This window comes from Pteropus medius, unplaced genomic scaffold (genome assembly GCF_902729225.1).
Source record: "Pteropus medius unplaced genomic scaffold, Ma_sr-lr_union100, whole genome shotgun sequence".
Taxonomy (NCBI): Eukaryota; Metazoa; Chordata; class Mammalia; order Chiroptera; family Pteropodidae; genus Pteropus; species Pteropus medius.
In genome coordinates this window covers 12,235,523-12,252,645 of record NW_024340692.1, presented here as the reverse complement: position 1 = coordinate 12,252,645, position 17,123 = coordinate 12,235,523, and the positions used below count along the sequence as shown (strand labels likewise).

Below are 17,123 nucleotides of genomic sequence, written 5' to 3'. Positions count from 1 at the left end.
TTAATTCTTCTTTTTGCAGGGTTTCTCGCTGCTACAGCACCGCCCAAGTGGCCACCTAGTCACTGAGTGGACCTTGTCTAACATTCTTATCTTTCACAGGACTTTTATTCTCATTCACGTCCATCCCCACCGCCATGGGACAGGCTTCTTCTAAGCCCACTCCCTTGCAGTGCCTTGTGGACAGTTTTAAGGATTTCAGGCAACAGGTCCGAAGTTATGGGTCGTCAGTCACTCCGTTCGATCTCCAGAGGCTATGCCAAGTAGACTGGCCGGCCTTCAGAGTTGGATGGCCATCTGAGGGTTCCTTGGATTTGCAGACTGCCTTCAGAGTCAGAAGTGTTGTTTATGGGAATCCTGGTTACCCTGATCAGGCCCCATACATAAATGTTTGGATAGACAGTGTGTCTGATGCTATTAAGTATCTGAAAGATTGTCAAAGTAAGTCAGACTCTCCGGTGGCTGACTCTCTGCCGGCGCCTGCCTCTCATACAGTTCTTCTGGCAGAGCCAAGGAGCATTCCGGCACCTCAGAAATCCCTTGAACCTGTTCTACAGGCACCTCCGGAGGATCTGGAGATCCTTAATCCCCCTCCCTATTGCTCTCCTGGTAACCCCTTTAGGCATCCTGATTCTTGGGAGGCAACCCCTCTTTGGAGCCCACCACACACTCGGATGGGGGCTGTCTACTACCCTCCACAGGATCATGACCCCATCCTCGATTCGTCGCAAGCTGCAGCTGTCCTGGTGCCTCTCCGACAGATAGCCCCATCTGGGGGAGACACCCAGACCTCTTTCATGGTGTATGTCCCCTTTTCAACTAGTGATCTGTATAATTGGAAATTGCAAACTCCGTCCTTCTCAGAAAAACCCCAAGGCTTGACCTCCCTTTTAGAATCCATCTTTTTCACCCACCAACCCACGTGAGATGATTGCCAGCAGCTTTTACAGGTTTCGTTCACTACAGAGGAGAAGGAACGCATTCTAAGGGAAGCTGCAAGAGGGGTCTCGGACCCCACTGGGCAGCCCACCACTGACCCCGCACGGGTACAACTTGTATTTCCCAGTACCCGACCTGACTGGAATCCCAACACAGATCAAGGTAAGGAGGCTCTCCTGAGGTATTGCCAGTTGTTACTCCAAGGCCTCCGGGCAGCGGCTTGCTGACCAGTCAATTTATCCAATGTAAGTGAGGTTATTCAGACTAAAGATGAGTCACCTGCAGCATTTTTAGAGAAGTTACTAAAATCTTATAGACTGTATACTCCCATTGACCCGGAGGACCCAAATAATTGGCGAGCCATTAATCTAACCTTTGTTAGTCAGTTGGCCCCAGATATCAGAAAGAAATTACAAAAACTAGAAGGGTTTGAGGGAGAGAACTTATCTAAACTGCTTGAGATTGCCCAGAAGGTGTTCAACAACAGGGATGATGTCCAGAAGGTTATGTTTGTTGGACAGGATAAGTCACGGGGCCCACCCGGCCAGGACAGGGCCAAGGGCCAAGCTGACACCCCGAGGGAAAGGCGGACTGGGGTCAGAGTAACTTAGAGAAGGACCAATGTGCATACTGTAAGAAGAAAGGACATTGAAAGAACGTGTGCCCCGAAAAGGGCCAGAGCCCAAGAAAAAAGGCTCCACTCATTATGATGGAGGATGCAGAATAAGGAGGTCAGGGCTCCTACATTATGAGCCCCCGGGAGCCCAGGGTAACATTGCAAGTCGGGGGCCAACCTGTAAACTTTTTAATGGATACGGGGGCTACTTACTCAGTTTTACAGAATACCCAAGGCCCCCTATCTAAAAAAAAAAGACTTTAATACAAGGAGCCACAGGACAAGGGAAATCTTACCCTTGGACCCAGGCCAGAATTACTGACCTAGGAAAAGGGACCATCACTCATTTGTTCCTGGTTATGCCTGAATACCCGTATCCCTTGCTGGGGAGAGACTTACTACAAAAATTACGGGCCACCATCTCTTTTAAAGAAGGACACATTGAACTAACTCTGGAGGCCAATCCATCTGCAATAATACTCACTTGCCCCCTCTCTGAATACCTTTTATTGGAGGAGCCTGTTTTCGATCCCCTAATGCATCACTGTTAAAAGAACTACAGTGCAGGGTCCCTCGGGTGTGGGCTGAGACTAACCGACCCTGATTGGCACCCCATCAGTCTCCTATTGTTGTGACCCTACTGAGTTCTGCCCAGCCCATCAGCGTAAAGCAGTACCCCATCAGTCAGAAGGCTAAGTCTAGTATAGCAGTGCATATTCGGAGGCTCCTGAATGAAGGGATCTTAGTCCCCTGTCATTCGCTGTGGAATACCCCACTGCTTCCAGTTCAGAAACCAGGTACCCAAGACTACAGGCCAGTACAGGACCTCAGAGAAGTAAATAAGCGGGTTGAGACCATACATCCCACTGTTCCGAACCCGTACACCCTCCTGAGCCAACTACTGCCTAGCCACCAGGTGAACACCGTCCTTGATTTAAAGGACACTTTCTTCACTCTCCCCCTAGCAAAGGTGAGTCAACCAATATTTGCATTTGAATGGGAGGACCCTGATAGACTGTATTCGGGACAATTGACTTGGACTAGACTACCATAGGGATTTAAGAACTCCCCCACATTGTTTGACGAGGCCCCGAGCCGGGGACCTCGTTGACTTTCATCAGAGACATCCAGAGACTGTTCTTCTACAATAAGTAGATGATTTACTCTTAGCCACTACAACAGATGTAGAATGTAAGCGGGCCACTGAAGATTTATTACAAGAATTAGAGGCTAAGGGATACCGGGTGTCCACTAAGAAAGCTCAACTCTGCACCTCCCAGGCAACGTATTTAGGGTATAAGCTACAAGAAGGCCACCGGACTCTGTCATCAAGCAGAATTGAGGCCATTTTAAAAATACCCCAACCCACCACTAAGCGGCAGGTCCGAGAGTTTCTCAGAGCCGTAGGCTACTGTAGGCTCTGGATTCCGGGGTTTGCAGAGTTAGCCAAGCCCCTGTATACCAGAACTGGGGGAAAGTCTGAGGACTTGAGCTGGGGAAAAGAAGAAAAAGAGGCTTTTGAAGCCCTAAAAACAGCTTTGACTACAGCCCCTGCTTTGGCTCTGCCTATTTTAGACAAGCCGTTCCAACTCTTTGTGAGTGAAACTAGAGGCATAGCGAAGGGGGTCCTCACCCAGACTCTAGGACCATGGAAGAGACCCGTTGCATACCTCTCCAACAGATTGGACTGTGTTGCAGCAGGGTGGCCTAATTGCTTGTGGGCCATTGCGGCCACAGCCATTCTAACCAAAGAAGCACTGAAGTTGACTTTAGGGCAGACTATCCAGATTATAGCCCCCCATGCGGTGGAAACCATGCTCCGCAGCCCCCCTGATCGTTGGATTTCAAATGCACGGATCACTCGATACCAGATTCTTCTCCTTAACCCCCCACAAGTACAATTCTTGAAAACTTCTGTTCTTAACCCAGCCACCCTTTTGCCTGATGATGACCCTCAACAGCCATCACATGATTGTCTCAAGCTTTTGGATAACATCACCTGCCTCAGGCCAGACCTAACTGACTTCCCGTGGCCACAACCGATGCCACACTGTACACCGATGGAAACAGCTTCGTCGCAGAGGGAGTCAGGTATGCTGGGGCGGCAGTAGTTACCGGAGGGACTGTCATCTGGGCTCAGGCCCTGAGCCACGGAACATCAGCTCAGCGAGCCGAACTCATCACTGTGACCCAAGCTCTCTGATGGGGTAAGGAGAAGACAGTTAACATCTATACAGACAGCAGATATGCCTTTGCTACTGTATATATTCATGGGGCACTCTGTAAAGAAAAAAGATTACTCACCTCAGGGGGGAAGGAAATCAGGGACAGAGAAGAGATCCTAGCTCTCCTGGAAGCCATCTGGCTGCCTAAGAAAGTAGCTATCATACACTGTCCAGGTCACCAGAGAACTGAGTCTGAGGTAGCCTGGGGCAATGCCTTTGCCGACCGAATTGCAAAGGAAGCTGCCTGAAAACCAGTGGGGCCTATTGACATTCTTCCAGTTCTGCCCCCCAGAATGCTTTCAGACTCACCTGTCTATACCCCGGGGGAACTTGAATTATGCAGTAAGCTAAAGGAAGTAAAAGGACCCACTGGGTGGATCCACCTCCCAGATGGACGCACCTAGTACCTGGTGCCCTGGGTCAGGAACTAGTCTCACTAGTCCATCAGAGCACTCACCTAGGAGGGACAAAGTTAATTGAACTTTTGAAAAGAGACTATTATATCCCAGGGGTACACAAAACTGCCAAAGAGGTAACAACAAGATATATTTGCGCCCAAGTTAACCCTGGGCCTCCTGTTGAAGTACAAATTAGATCGAGACTCAGGGGCCAAGCTCCAAGAGAACATTAGGAATTAGACTTTATAGAAATAAGTCCTGGAACTTTTAGATTTAAGTATCTACTCGGTTCATCGACACCTACTCAGGGTGGACTGAAGTTTTCGCAACTAAGAGAGAAACTGCTCAGGTAGTAACTAAGAAATTAGTATCAGAAATAGTACCCCAATTTGGCTTGCCGTTAACACTGGGGTCCGACAATGGCCCGGCATTCATCGCCAAAACAAGTCAAACCTTAGCCAAAATGTTAGGTATTAATTGGTATTAATTGCAAACTACACTCAGAGTTCAGGCCAGGGAGAAAGAATAAACAGGACATTAAAAGAAACTTTAACCAAGTTTAAACTTGAAACTGGCAAGAACTGGGTGAGCCTCCTCCCCTTTGCCCTTTTTAGGGTGAGATGTACCCCTTACCTCCGAGGCCTCACCCCATATGAAATCACGTTTGGGAGACTGCCACCTCTCCTACCCAAGATAGGGGTAGAAAAGGCGACTAAAATTCACAAATTCTCACTACTTAAGTTCTTACAGGCATTACACTTGGCAAGAAAAGAGATTCAACACTTAGTCTCCGCCACCCGGGAAAGCCCTAGACAGTCACTTAAACCTCATAGCCACTCTCCTGGTGACTGGATTTGGGTAAAGAAGATACAGCCAGCCACCTTTGAGCCCTGCTGGGACGGACCCTTTCCTGTCATCCTCACCACTCCCACCACAAAGTTGCTGGGAGACACCATTAGATTCATCACACCCGCATCAAGGCTGCTCAATCACCACCAGAGACTGAGAGATGGCATGTCCGCCCAACAGGAGACCCTCTCAAGATAAGACTCTCGCGGGTTTAATTATAATTGGTTAACTGCCTATGTCAAAAAGCGGGTACGGGCAGTAAAACTCATGGTTCTCAGAACAAACTACCAACCACTCCAAGTCGGAGAATCAATGATTTGATTTCCCTACAAAAACCAGTGGGGAATGTAAAAGTAGAAATTCTCCAGTTTCGGGGAGGCGATATCTCCAGGCGCCAGCCCCAGGAGAAGCGCAACATTCCAAGGTGAAGATGATAAAACTATCTATTAGGCCTTGATCTGAGAATTTCCCCAGATACATTTATCTTTGTACAAAATATTAATGGCTAACTTCTGCTTCTTGTAATCTGCTTATTAAAGGATGTAGTAGAACTTTATAAGCTGCCTCCTCTAGAAGTTCGGGGCTGATCTCCTCTAACCCTGCGTGGTAGAGAGTCAGTCGCTGGCCGGCTAATAAAGGCTCATAATTAATCTCAATTGGCTCCGTAGGTCTTAGAATCGTTCGCGCCATAACACTCAAGAAGGGTATCTGCAACAGGGTAAGCGCGCCAATCATATTTTCTCCTCTATTAAGAAAAAAGGGGCATAGGGTAATACCATTCATATCCCAGTGGCTGACGTCAGTAGTGAGGCTAAGTACGAGGCCCGTCCCCTTAGGTCGCCTCCCCTTGCTTCTACTCTGGGAGAGACCCCGCAGAACCTGACCCTGAACTCGAGCTCCCAGCTTACAGCTCGCAGGCCCCTCCGGGATCCTCCCGCGGCGAGCTGTTGCCGGGGCCCCGGCACCACCCAACTCCAGCGCGGGCCAATGGCAACGCAGCCCTGGCACCGCCCAGCCTCAGTGGGCCAATGGTGGCGCGGCATGGGCACCGCCCTGATCCTGCGACGGCCAATAGCGGCGTGGGCTGGTACTCGGACGCCCTCAGCCGCGCGGAGTGGCAGGAAGGGGGAGCGGGGGGAGGCGGTCACCGGCTCCGCCCCGCTCCCCTCTGACCCGGTGTCTCGTTTCTCCGTCTTCCTGTTCCAAACCACGTGGACGCGCCGGGGCTGCGAAGCTGCGGGAAGGAACCCGGGTCGCCACTGCCGCTGTCGCCGCAGCTGCCTGAGTCGCGACCCCCGCGCGGATCAGAAGTCCCTTCACCCCAGCCGCCCGCGCCTTGCGTAGGGCGCGCACATGGCGACTCAGGCTCACTCGCTCAGCTACGTGGGCTGCAACTTCTTGCGCCAGCGTCTGGTCCTGTCGACTTTGAGCGGGCGCCCCGTCAAAATCCGAAAGATTCGGGCCAGAGACGACAACCCAGGCCTCCGAGGTGATTCGGGACGGACAGCACGCGGGTGTCGCGGGGAGACCGTGCAGATGCCCTGGGGGCCGGCGTGCGGGGAGCCTCCGGGTCTCGCGGGCGTGTTGGGGAGGGCTGATGCGGCGTCGCCCCCGCGCCGGAGTGAGCCTGAGGTGGTGGGGGAGGCGGGGTCGGGCCGGGAGGGGTGAGCTCGGCTGAGCGCTGCGCTCGGCGTCTCCCGGGCGCTGATAGTAAACAGCTACACGTTTTCCTGTATTACGTGTTGCAGCAAATCCCAGGCTTCGCCCCTCGCTTGTCTTCTTTAATCCCTTTCGCGCTCGCCGTAAACCTCTCAAAAAAGAAACAGTTTGTTCGACTGAAATGTTGTGAATGGGCAGATGTAAAGATGGGGGGAGATTTGGAGAGAAGAGTACCCTTGGTTAGTTCCGTGCCCTGTCCCAAAACAGATCTTAGAAGCAGCTGCCCCCTTGGACACCTGCTATCCCTGTCTCCATGATTTCTCGGCTGCCCTCACACCACCCCTTGGGTGTGGAATAAAGAATTTTAAAATTCTGTGTTTTCAACCGTGACTGTAATTGATGTGCACTGGACAAGAGCTTTGAGATAAATTTTTAACAGTCATGGGTCTAATTGCCTTGACGTGAGTAAAGTGTTGGTGACAAGCGCCGAACTACATACAGGCTTCCAAGCTCCCTTTTTACCCTACAAAGATAGATTAAAGGTAGGCCCCATGTAAATATATCGATTAGATGGCTCTGATTTTCAACTGGTCCTCTGGAATAAGACACATGCATTTAAAAGTTTCTATCTGGTTATCCTAAATTGGGAGACTCAGTTAAAGAAAAAAAGAAAAAAACCTGTCTGCAGATTGAAGAAGATGATGTGTGATTGGTCTTGGAAGATTTTGGGGTCGATGTGTTTAATTTTGCCCTGGCTCTTGTGATAGGTGGCCAGCCCATTTTATCATCTGCCTGAATGCATTTTCTGGACAGTTACATTTCTCCCTCTCTTGAATGGGGGTTGGTTGCATGTAAAAGGAAAATGCCATGTCATTGATGGAGATAAAAGGTTAGGAAGGAAAGAACCAGATCTCCATTCCATAGAGAGGAACCTGGTGACAGTAGGAAAGGTTTGTGTTGGTACATGATCATTGCCCTTGCTGTATTGTTCAAGAACACTGAAGAAGTTAAAGAGAGACCACTAGCTTGGTTTATTTCAGAGGCTCTTCACCTGATTCTCTCTTGCTCTTATTTTGAGTCTTGCCCTTTGGCAAAGCAATTGCATGATAGTCCTACTCTATGGTAGTCCAGCCAGTTCTCCATTACACCTGCACATTACCCTAGAGAATTCTTCTCTAGCTGGCTATGGTAAGAAGACAGGCTTCTACTTCATACCTTTTTTTAAATTATTATTTTATTTTTTAGAGGAATAGAAGTACTTTAGCTGGAGACTTGGGATTTCTAATGGGAATGTGATGCCCATAGGATAAAATGTAGTGTTTGTCTCTTGACAGATGGCCTCTAAACTGTTTAATATTCCAAAGGATGCTTTCCTGTCTCCCCTCTCCACTATTTGTTAGCATCTCCTCACTGCCATACGCATGAACAGAGTGTGGCCTCTTGACATTTTTCTGAGAGGATACTGGACTCTGATAACTGGAGGAGGTAGTACTAGTTGGCAGATATGCTAATATTTTTTGAGGTGCACTATATATAGCATTATTTGCCTTAACTTATTAATATACTAGGGAGAAAAAGAGGCCCCTAATTTAGATATCCTTGTGCTGGCTTCAAGGCATAAGAAATCATGTGGCTATTTGCTTAATTTCTTAGAGAACTGAAATATAAGTATATACAGTCAGACCTCTGTATCCACGTTTTTCCATCTGCGGCTTCAACCAACTGTGGATCGAATATGTTCAAGGGGAAAAAAAAATCCCATAAAGTTTCAGAGCAAAACTTAAATTTGCCACTCATCAAGCACTATGCTGAATCCATGAGAATGAAGTGATGTGTAGGCATACCCTGCTGGATCCTATATGCAGATTCTACACTATATAAGGCATGTGAACTTTCCATGGATTTTATCTGCATGGTCCTGGAACGAATCCCCCCTAGACGCCAAGGGATGACTGCCCATGCATTCATACATATACATGGATATGTATATGTGTATGTATACACGTAAGTATGTATACATAAATACATGTAGCTTCTGACATAAACAATTATATAGTCATAGTCAAGCGAGTCTTTGTGAACTTGATTGAAGAGATAACCAAAAGGCTGTGTTACCAGTCATCTTTCCCTTTCTGACTCTTCCTGAACTCAGATTCCGAGAGTTGGAAAAAACTCAGAGCATTTCCAATAAAATCTTCCTTTAGGTGCAAGAATTACATCTCTCAAAAGTGTCTGCTGGTATGGGCTTTGAAGGGTGGGGGTGGTATAGAGGACTTCTGCCTCAGGAGCAGTCATTCAGAAAAGGTTTATTGATTCCCAGTATGTGCAAGGCTTTGTGGGGGTATAAATATCAGAAGCTGGTGGCCCCACTCCAGCTTTCTAAGGTAGAGCTTGACCAAGTAGCTCAAGTACCTTGAAGTAGGGAGAGCTGAATGTTGTAAAGGGACTCATTGGAATTAGAACAGAGACTTCCCTGGTGGTTATAAAGGAAGGCTTTCTGCATCTGCTTCTGATCTGGACAGATAGGATTGAGATGGTAGCTGTAAGAATCACTGATGGTGAAAGAAACAGCTTTTGGGTTAAAGAGGTTTTTCTATTATTACGTTGAGGTAAAATCCTTAATTTGTTATGGTTGTAGTAGCTTGATGGTTAAGAGCTTGGCCTTAGATTTAGATCTTGGTTTTGAGTCCTGGTTCTGCTTTTGCTATTAGCTCTTGGACCTTGGGCAAATTCTTTCACATTTCTGAGCCTCAGTTTTTTGATCTGTAAAGTGGGGCCAGTACCAAGGTACAATGAATGGTGCCTGCCAGTTGTTGTCACAACTGGAAGGCTGCTCCTGGCATCTAGTAGGTAGACCCCAGAGGTGCCCCTGAACATCTTGAAATGCACCGGACAGCTCCCCACACAAAGAACTATTCTGTCCAAAATATCGATAGTGCTGATGTTGAAAAATTCTGGCCTCCTGGTCTTAATTATTAAGCCTTTTCTTTTTTCCATTTCCCTGAGGTTGAGAATAGTAGTATATAGTCCCAAGAAAACTACATAAGGATTCATTCAGAAGGGGATTAGGCACAGCTCAAACTCTGTGATTTCAGGCAGATCAGTTAACCTCTTAAATAAAACTGTCTCCATCTAGTGCAGAGGGATTATAAATAATGAGAAGAATTTGAACCCAAAAGAAAGATGATCCTGGAATGGTTTTTATTAATTATATAGCCACATGTGTAATTGTGCTTCACTCTTGAGGAACATGAAAAATTATGTTGTCTCATTAGACTCCTATCAGTGAGTGGGAAATAATTTTCGGTTGCTGTTTAACTGAAGGTAAAAAAAGCCAAGACATAGTTAGGTAAGATAGATGGTGAAGTTGAATATCCACTGAGTGACAGAGCTGTAAAGAGAGCACAGCCAGGTCCAGTCTGGAGGGCCTGTTCTCTCTTCTGTCTGATGGATTCGGGTGTTCTTCATATTATATTTATTTATTTATTTTAGGCAAAGCAACCCTTGGTTGACTTTACAGATGGCAAGGACCTTGTCAGCTTACAATCCCTTATTTTTTATTTTTTACGCCTACAGCACCTGGTCTTCCTAGGTGGTCTCCCATCCAAGTACTAACCAGGCCCGACCCTGCTTAGCTTCCGAGATCAGATGGAACCGGGCTTGTTCAGGGTGGCATGGCCGTAGACGGGTGTTCTTCATATTATAAAGCAGCTGTCCAAAATGCCTCTGCCTCTGGATTTCATAAGGGCTATGCCTTGCAGAGTTCAGTTGAGTTAACATTTTCTGGGTAAGATGAGGTCCAAATCGAAAAAATTCCACCAGAAATGGTAGTTGTTTAAAGTGAGAATATAGAAATGATGGACTTGGGCAAGAGCATTGGTGTAGTAGTTAGGACAGGGGACTGCTCCTACCCCAGTTCCTAAGCAGGTCACATGCCTAAGCCTCACTATCTTTCTCTGTGAAATTAGAGAGAGAAGTGTTTTGGTCCTGTGGAAGTGCTTCATTTGGCTTAAACAGATGAGATTCTGAAAAAGGAGTGGAAAGTGGAGTTTTAATCAAAAGAATCCGTTAAAATGTGCTGAGGAAACATGTTGCATAGAGGTTCTTTGAAAGGTAGAACATCTTTCGATTAAACTGATGCATTGTTTTCATGATTAACCTGGCTGTTCATAAATTGGATCTTCTAAAAGGATGATTGTAAGGGAAAACTTTTTCTCCTCTACTCTCAATACTTCTGTCACCAGATAAGTGGTCCCCCTCACATCAAGCAACTCTAATTCTCAGCAGATACCAACTGGGTGTCTTACAAATTTAGCTCAACTCTTATACTATCTGTGTGGCAATAGCATCAGATCCCACAGGTTAAAAGCTCAGTCTCACAAGACTGACCCCCCACTTCAAATACCCATCACAAGTCTCGATTGCAAGTCTGGGTCACTTGTACTTCTAACTAGCCATTTAGAAATTGGAGGTTTCCACAATCCCTTCCTTGGGTCTGATAATTTGCTAGAATGGCTCACGAAGCTCTGGGGAACATTTACTTACGTTTACCAGTTTATTATAAAGGATATAATAAGGAATACTGATGAACTGACAGATGAAGAGGTATATATAGGGCCAGGTCCCAAAAGGTCTTGAAGCAGGAGATTCTTTCCTCGTGGAAGCAGGGTGTGCCACCTTCCCAGAATGTGGATTCCTGCACCAACCCGAAAGTTCTCTCCTTGTTCAAGAGTTTTTATAGGGCTTAATCTCTAGGTTCGACACCCCCCCCAATCCCAAGTCAGTGGATGTTCTTTCTAGTAACTGGCCCTATGCCCCATTCTGAAGCTATTTAGGGGCCCCACCTTATGCCACCTCATCAGCATAAACTCAAGTGTGTTTAAAAGAGGCTCCTTAGGGATAACTTAAAAGACACTCCCATCACTCTGGAACTTGCAAGGAATTTAGGAGCTCTGTGCCAGGAACGAGGACACACATCAAATATATTTGTTGTTATTCCACAAAGGTGTACCTATATTTTATTTCAGTATGGTCTTGGACTCAGAGTTGTTAATAGATACCTGGATTTGGGGAAGGCTGAATCTGTGTGAATAAGTTTTAGTTTGAATATTGTCTTGTTGCTAGGAACCTGCCCTCTTGTGCCTCTTGACTGTTCAAGTTTGCTCTCATGTGATGATTTTTAGCTGCCTCAAACAAGATGCTCATCTTTTAAAGACAAATGCCAAGAATTTTAATGGTCTATTTTCAGATGTGCTATTGCTTGGAAGCTGTAAAATGCTATTCCAGATGGAACTATGCACTGTTTTTTTTAAACTAAATTTTTTATTTTGAGATCATTGTAGATTCACATGCAGTTGTGTAATACAGTGAGATCTCTCTGCACTTTACCCAGTTTCCCCAGTGGTAACATCTGGAAAAACTACAGTAACAATATTATAACCAGGATATTGACATTGATAAGAGTGAGGATACTGAGCTTTTCCGTCATCACAAGGATTCCTCAAGTTGCCCTTTGATAGCCACACTCACTTTCCTCCTTTCCCACCTACTCCTTAACCTTTGATAGCCACTAATCTGTTCTCCATTCCTATAATTTTTTCATTTGAAGAATGTTCTATAAATGGAATCATATAGTAAGTAACCTTTTGTGGTTGACTTTCTCTCAGCATGATTCTCTGCAGGTTTATCCAAGTTGTTGTTTTTATCAAGTTTGTTCCTTTGTATTGCCGAATAGTGTTCCATTGTATAAAAGTACCACAGTTTTTTTAATCACTCACTTGTTGAAGGACATTTGTTTTGTTTTCAGGTTGGTTTTTTTTTTTTTTTTTTGGCTATTATAAATAAGGATGCTATAGAAATTTGTGTATAGGTTTTTATGTGGGCATAGTCTTTCTCTGGAATAAATGTCCAGGAGTCCAATTGCTGGGTTGTATGGCAGTTGCATGTTTAGGAAACTGCCAGACTATTTTCCAGTGTGACTTTACCACTTTATATTCCCATCAGCAATGTATGAGTGATTTAATTTCTTTACATTCTTGCCAGCATTTAGTGTTGTCACTATTTTTAATTTTAGCCATTCTTATTGGTGTGTAGTGCTGTTGTATAGCTTAATCGGTGTATTCCTAATGGTTAATGATGTTGAACATCTTAACATATGCTTATTTGCCATCTATATAACCTCTTTGGTGAAATGTCTTTTCACGTCTTTTGTCCATTTTTTAGTAGGATTGTTTGTTTTATGCTGTTAAATTTTGAGATTTCTTTACATGTTCTAGACTTTTGTCAGATATATGGTTTGCTAATATTTTATCCCACTTCATAGCTTGTCTTTTATTCTCTTAACATGGCCTTTTGCAGAGGAAAAGATTTTAATTTTAATGAAATAGAATTAATCAAATTTTTATTGTACTGTTTGTGCTTTTGGTGTCAAGTCTAAGCCTTGCCCTAGATCCTGAAGGTTTTCTGTTTTTTTTTTTCCTAAAGATTTCATAGTTTTACATTTTACACTTAAGTTAATTTTTGTAGAAGGTTTAAAACTTAGGTCGAGGTTCATTTTTTTTGCTACGGATGTCTAAGTGTTCTAGCACCATTTGTTGAAAGACTCTTAATTCCATTAAATTACTTTTGCACCTCTGTAAAAAGCCTGTTGGGTATATTTGCATGGGCCTCTTTTGGGTTCTCTATTTTGTACCACTGATCTATAAGTGTATCCCTTTGCTGGTACCACGCAGTCTTGATTACTGAACCTATATAATAAGTCTTGAAATCGAGCAGGCTTATCTCTCCAACTTTATTGTTATTTTTTTTGGTGTTATTTTAGCTATTCTAGTTCCTTTGCCTTTCCATATAAATGTTAGAATAATCTTGTCTATTTAAAAAAAAAAAAATCTTGCTAGGATTTGGATAGGAACTGTGTGTTAAACCTGTATGTCAATCTTTACTATATTGAGTTTTCTAATCCGTAAACATAGTTTATCTTTCCAATCATTTAGATCTTTGATTCCTGTATTGCATTGTGTAGTTTTCAACATACAAGTCAGGTTCATGGTTTGTTAGATTTACACCAAAATGTTTCATTTTTTTGAGCAATTGTAAATAGTATGGTATTTTAAATTTTGTTTTCTGTGTGTTCATTGCTAGTATATAGAAATACAATGTATTTTTTGGATGTTTTTCTTGTAACCTGCAACCTTGCTGAATTAGTTCCGGGTGAGTTTTTTTAAGTAGATTTATTGGGATTTTCTTTGTAGACAGTCATGTCATCTGCAAATAGGAACAGTTACTTCATTTTTCCTGAACTTTATGCCTTTTATTTCTTTCTTCTTCATCTGGCTAGAAGTTTTAGCACTACGTTAACTTAAGTAAGAGTGATGAGAACAAACTTCCTTGCATGTTTCCTATCTTAGGGGGAAAGCCTTCAGTATTTTGCCACGAAGTATAATGTTAAGCTGTATGTATTTTTTTAGATGCTTTATTATCAAGTTATGGATATTCTCTTCTATTCTTATTTTTGAAAAGGTCTTTTTAAAAATATTATGGTTATTATATTTTGTCAAGAGCTTCTGCTCCAGTGGATGTGAGCATGTAATTTTTCTTTTGAGCTTATTAATTTGGGTGATATCATCCCCTGTTTCATTCCTGATACTGATGTAGTGATGATTTGTGTTTTCCCTCTCTCCACCCCCTTTTTTTTTTATTGGTCAGTCTTGCTAGAGGTTTAAAAGACCCAACTCTTACATTAATTTTTCTCTATTGTTTTCTGTTTTCAATTTCCTTTATTTCTGCTATTTTTATTATTTCTTTCCTTCACTGCTTTGGATTAATTTTCCTTTTTTTCTAAGTTCTTGAGGTGAGGCTTAGGTTATTGGAAACTTTATCTTTTCTAACGTATGTATTTAGTGCAATAAACTTTCCTCTCAATACTGCTTTACTGTGCCCCGCAAATTTTGATGTAATTTTAAATTTTCATTCAGTTCGGTGTATTTTTTTTCTTTCTTTTGAGACTTCCTCTCTGAATTATGGATTATTTATAAGTGTGTTATTTAGTTTCCAGGTGTGGGTATAGTTTCCTGTTATCTGTCATTGATTTCAGTTTGATTCCATTATGGTTAGAGAACATACTCTGTACGATTTCAATTCTTTTAAATTTGTTGAGTTTTTTTTTTAATGGTCCGAGATATAGTTTATCTTGGTATATGTTCCATGGGCACTTGGAAATAATGAGTATTCTCTCATGGCTAGAATATTCTATAATTATTGGTTAGATCCTATTGGTTGATGGCATTGTTGAATTCTTTGTCCTTGCTGATTTCCTGTCGACTATTGAGAGAGGGGTGTCGAATTCTCCAACTATAATTGTAGATTTGTCTTTCTCTTTTCAGTTCAAATAGTTTTAGCTTCATATATATATCTTGCAGCTTTGTTGTTTGGTACATTTAGGATTGTTAGATTATCCTGGTGGATTAACTCTTTTATATAATGTTTTTATCTGTCATTAGTAATTTTCTGAGGTGGAGGGAATGCTGTAGTGCATTCGGGCTAGAGAGAGCTTATCTCCTCCCAATGTGTTTGTAAATAAAAGAACTAGAATTGAAGAATTTGGATGTTAATTAAAACTTGAAAGATGGTCAAAATAGCATAAATGAGAAAATTAAGTTGCCCTTTGTTGATTTCATTGCTTTGACAGGTTTTTATGTAAGCAAAGCAAAATATCTAGGAAAACTTGAAGGTATGGGACCAAAAAAAGTAACGTTCAATGTTTGTTATAAATAAAGCAGCAGTAAAATTTTTTGTATATATATCTTAGCATCCTTCTATTTCTGCAGGATAAAGGTCTAGATATAGAATTGCTGGGTCAAAGATTATACTTTAAAAAAAAAATGAGAATGTGAGGTCAAATGAAAGTATTTGAAATCCTTTACTTAATTGGTAAGATAGCCTTTTCTTTAATTGATATTTCTTCCTTATACTGAAACCTGTCTTTTTTTTTTTTTTTTTAAGATGTATCAAATGGCATTTCTAGTATCATGGTGGAGAGATCATTAGGTTTCTTTGTTTTTTATTTTTAAAGGTGTTATTTTTTTAACTTGATTTTTCATTTTTAAAAAGTCTTTTATTAAAATATAGTACACATTAAGAAAAGTATACAAACCATAAATGTAAGCTTGATGAATTATTATTATGTGGATATATCCATGTAGCCATTACTCATGTCAAAAAAGAAAACATGACCAGTGCCTCCCATAATCTCTCATGCTTGCTCCCAGTCACACAACTTTTCCCCACCTCTAATATAAATAATAAATTGACTTTCTACACCATAGATTAGTTTTTTAAAGTATTAACCATAATTTATATGAGTATGTGTTTTGTGTGTATCTGGCTTCTTTATTTCTGTATTGTTTGTGAAATTCATCTCTGTTGTAGCATTAGTAGTTTGTTGATTTTCATTGCTGTGTCATATTACATTTTTTAATATGCCACAATTTATGCATTCTCTATTCAAGTATTGCAAATGTTGTGTTCCACTCTGTGACTTGTCTTTTCACACTCTTAATGGTGTCGTTGGGAACAGTAGTTGCTACTTTTAATGTAGTCCAATTTATAGATCTTTCTGTGACCTTTTAAAGAAATCTTTGCTTACCATGAAGCCACAAAGACATTTTGAACTTTTAAGGCTTCTGTTTTTTGTATATAAACAATATTACATTGAATAAATTTATTCTTCATACTTTGTAAAACAGAATTTTACTGAAAAAGTAGATGTTGAATTTTATCAGATGCCTTTTCAGTAGCAACTAAACTTGTTATTTGATTTTTTTTTTCTGTATGTATTTAATCTTGTATTTAATTATGTTGTAGTTTTCCTTTATCTGAAGCCCATTCCTGGAATGGACTCTTCTTAATCATAGTAGATAGCTAAAAAATGTTACGGTCTCTTTTCTAAGATTTTATGCAGGAGTTTTCATTTGTTCTTTTAAATGAGGTTAGTTTGTAATTTAATTTTTTTGTGTGTGGTGCTTTTAACTGTTCTGCAGTTGAAGCCACCTCTACATTCTTTTCTGTTCTTGAAGTGTTTATTACTTGATAAATTTTCTCATTCTCTTTGTTTTGTGTTTATCTTTTTTTATCTTTTGTTTTATCTATTTTGATTTATCATATTTTCACATAGCTACATATCTTAATTTCAAATATATCAGTAAATAATAGAGAATAACTTACCAGAAAAGCTTCTAATCTTTTATTACATTATTGTTTATTTCTGATTTTATTAATTCACATCTTATTTTCTTTTAAAAATGAAAGAGACAGTTGATTTGTGTTGAATTTTCTCAATGAATTAGCACATATATTTAAAAACCTCATTAATTTTAAGTCTACATAGTGTTCTGATATATGTGTGCCGTAATTTAATCAGACTAGTACTTAAGTTATTAATAC

General features: G+C 42.0%; 1 protein-coding gene and 1 non-coding gene across 2 annotated transcripts in view; one reads left to right on the top strand and one right to left on the bottom strand.

The window, feature by feature from the left end:
• The first annotated feature begins 6,204 nt into the window (after positions 1–6,204).
• The window catches only part of RCL1 (RNA terminal phosphate cyclase like 1), a 51,297-nt gene continuing 40,378 nt past the window's right edge, over positions 6,205–17,123 (top strand). The window contains exon 1 of the mRNA XM_039883634.1: positions 6,205–6,513. Coding sequence (XP_039739568.1) covers positions 6,378–6,513 — 136 coding nt within the window. The 5' untranslated portion in view covers positions 6,205–6,377. The remainder of the gene's footprint in view (positions 6,514–17,123) is intronic.
• LOC120598580 (5S ribosomal RNA) lies at positions 10,251–10,369 on the bottom strand. The gene has a single exon (XR_005651622.1). It is a non-coding gene; the product is annotated as a 5S ribosomal RNA (ribosomal RNA).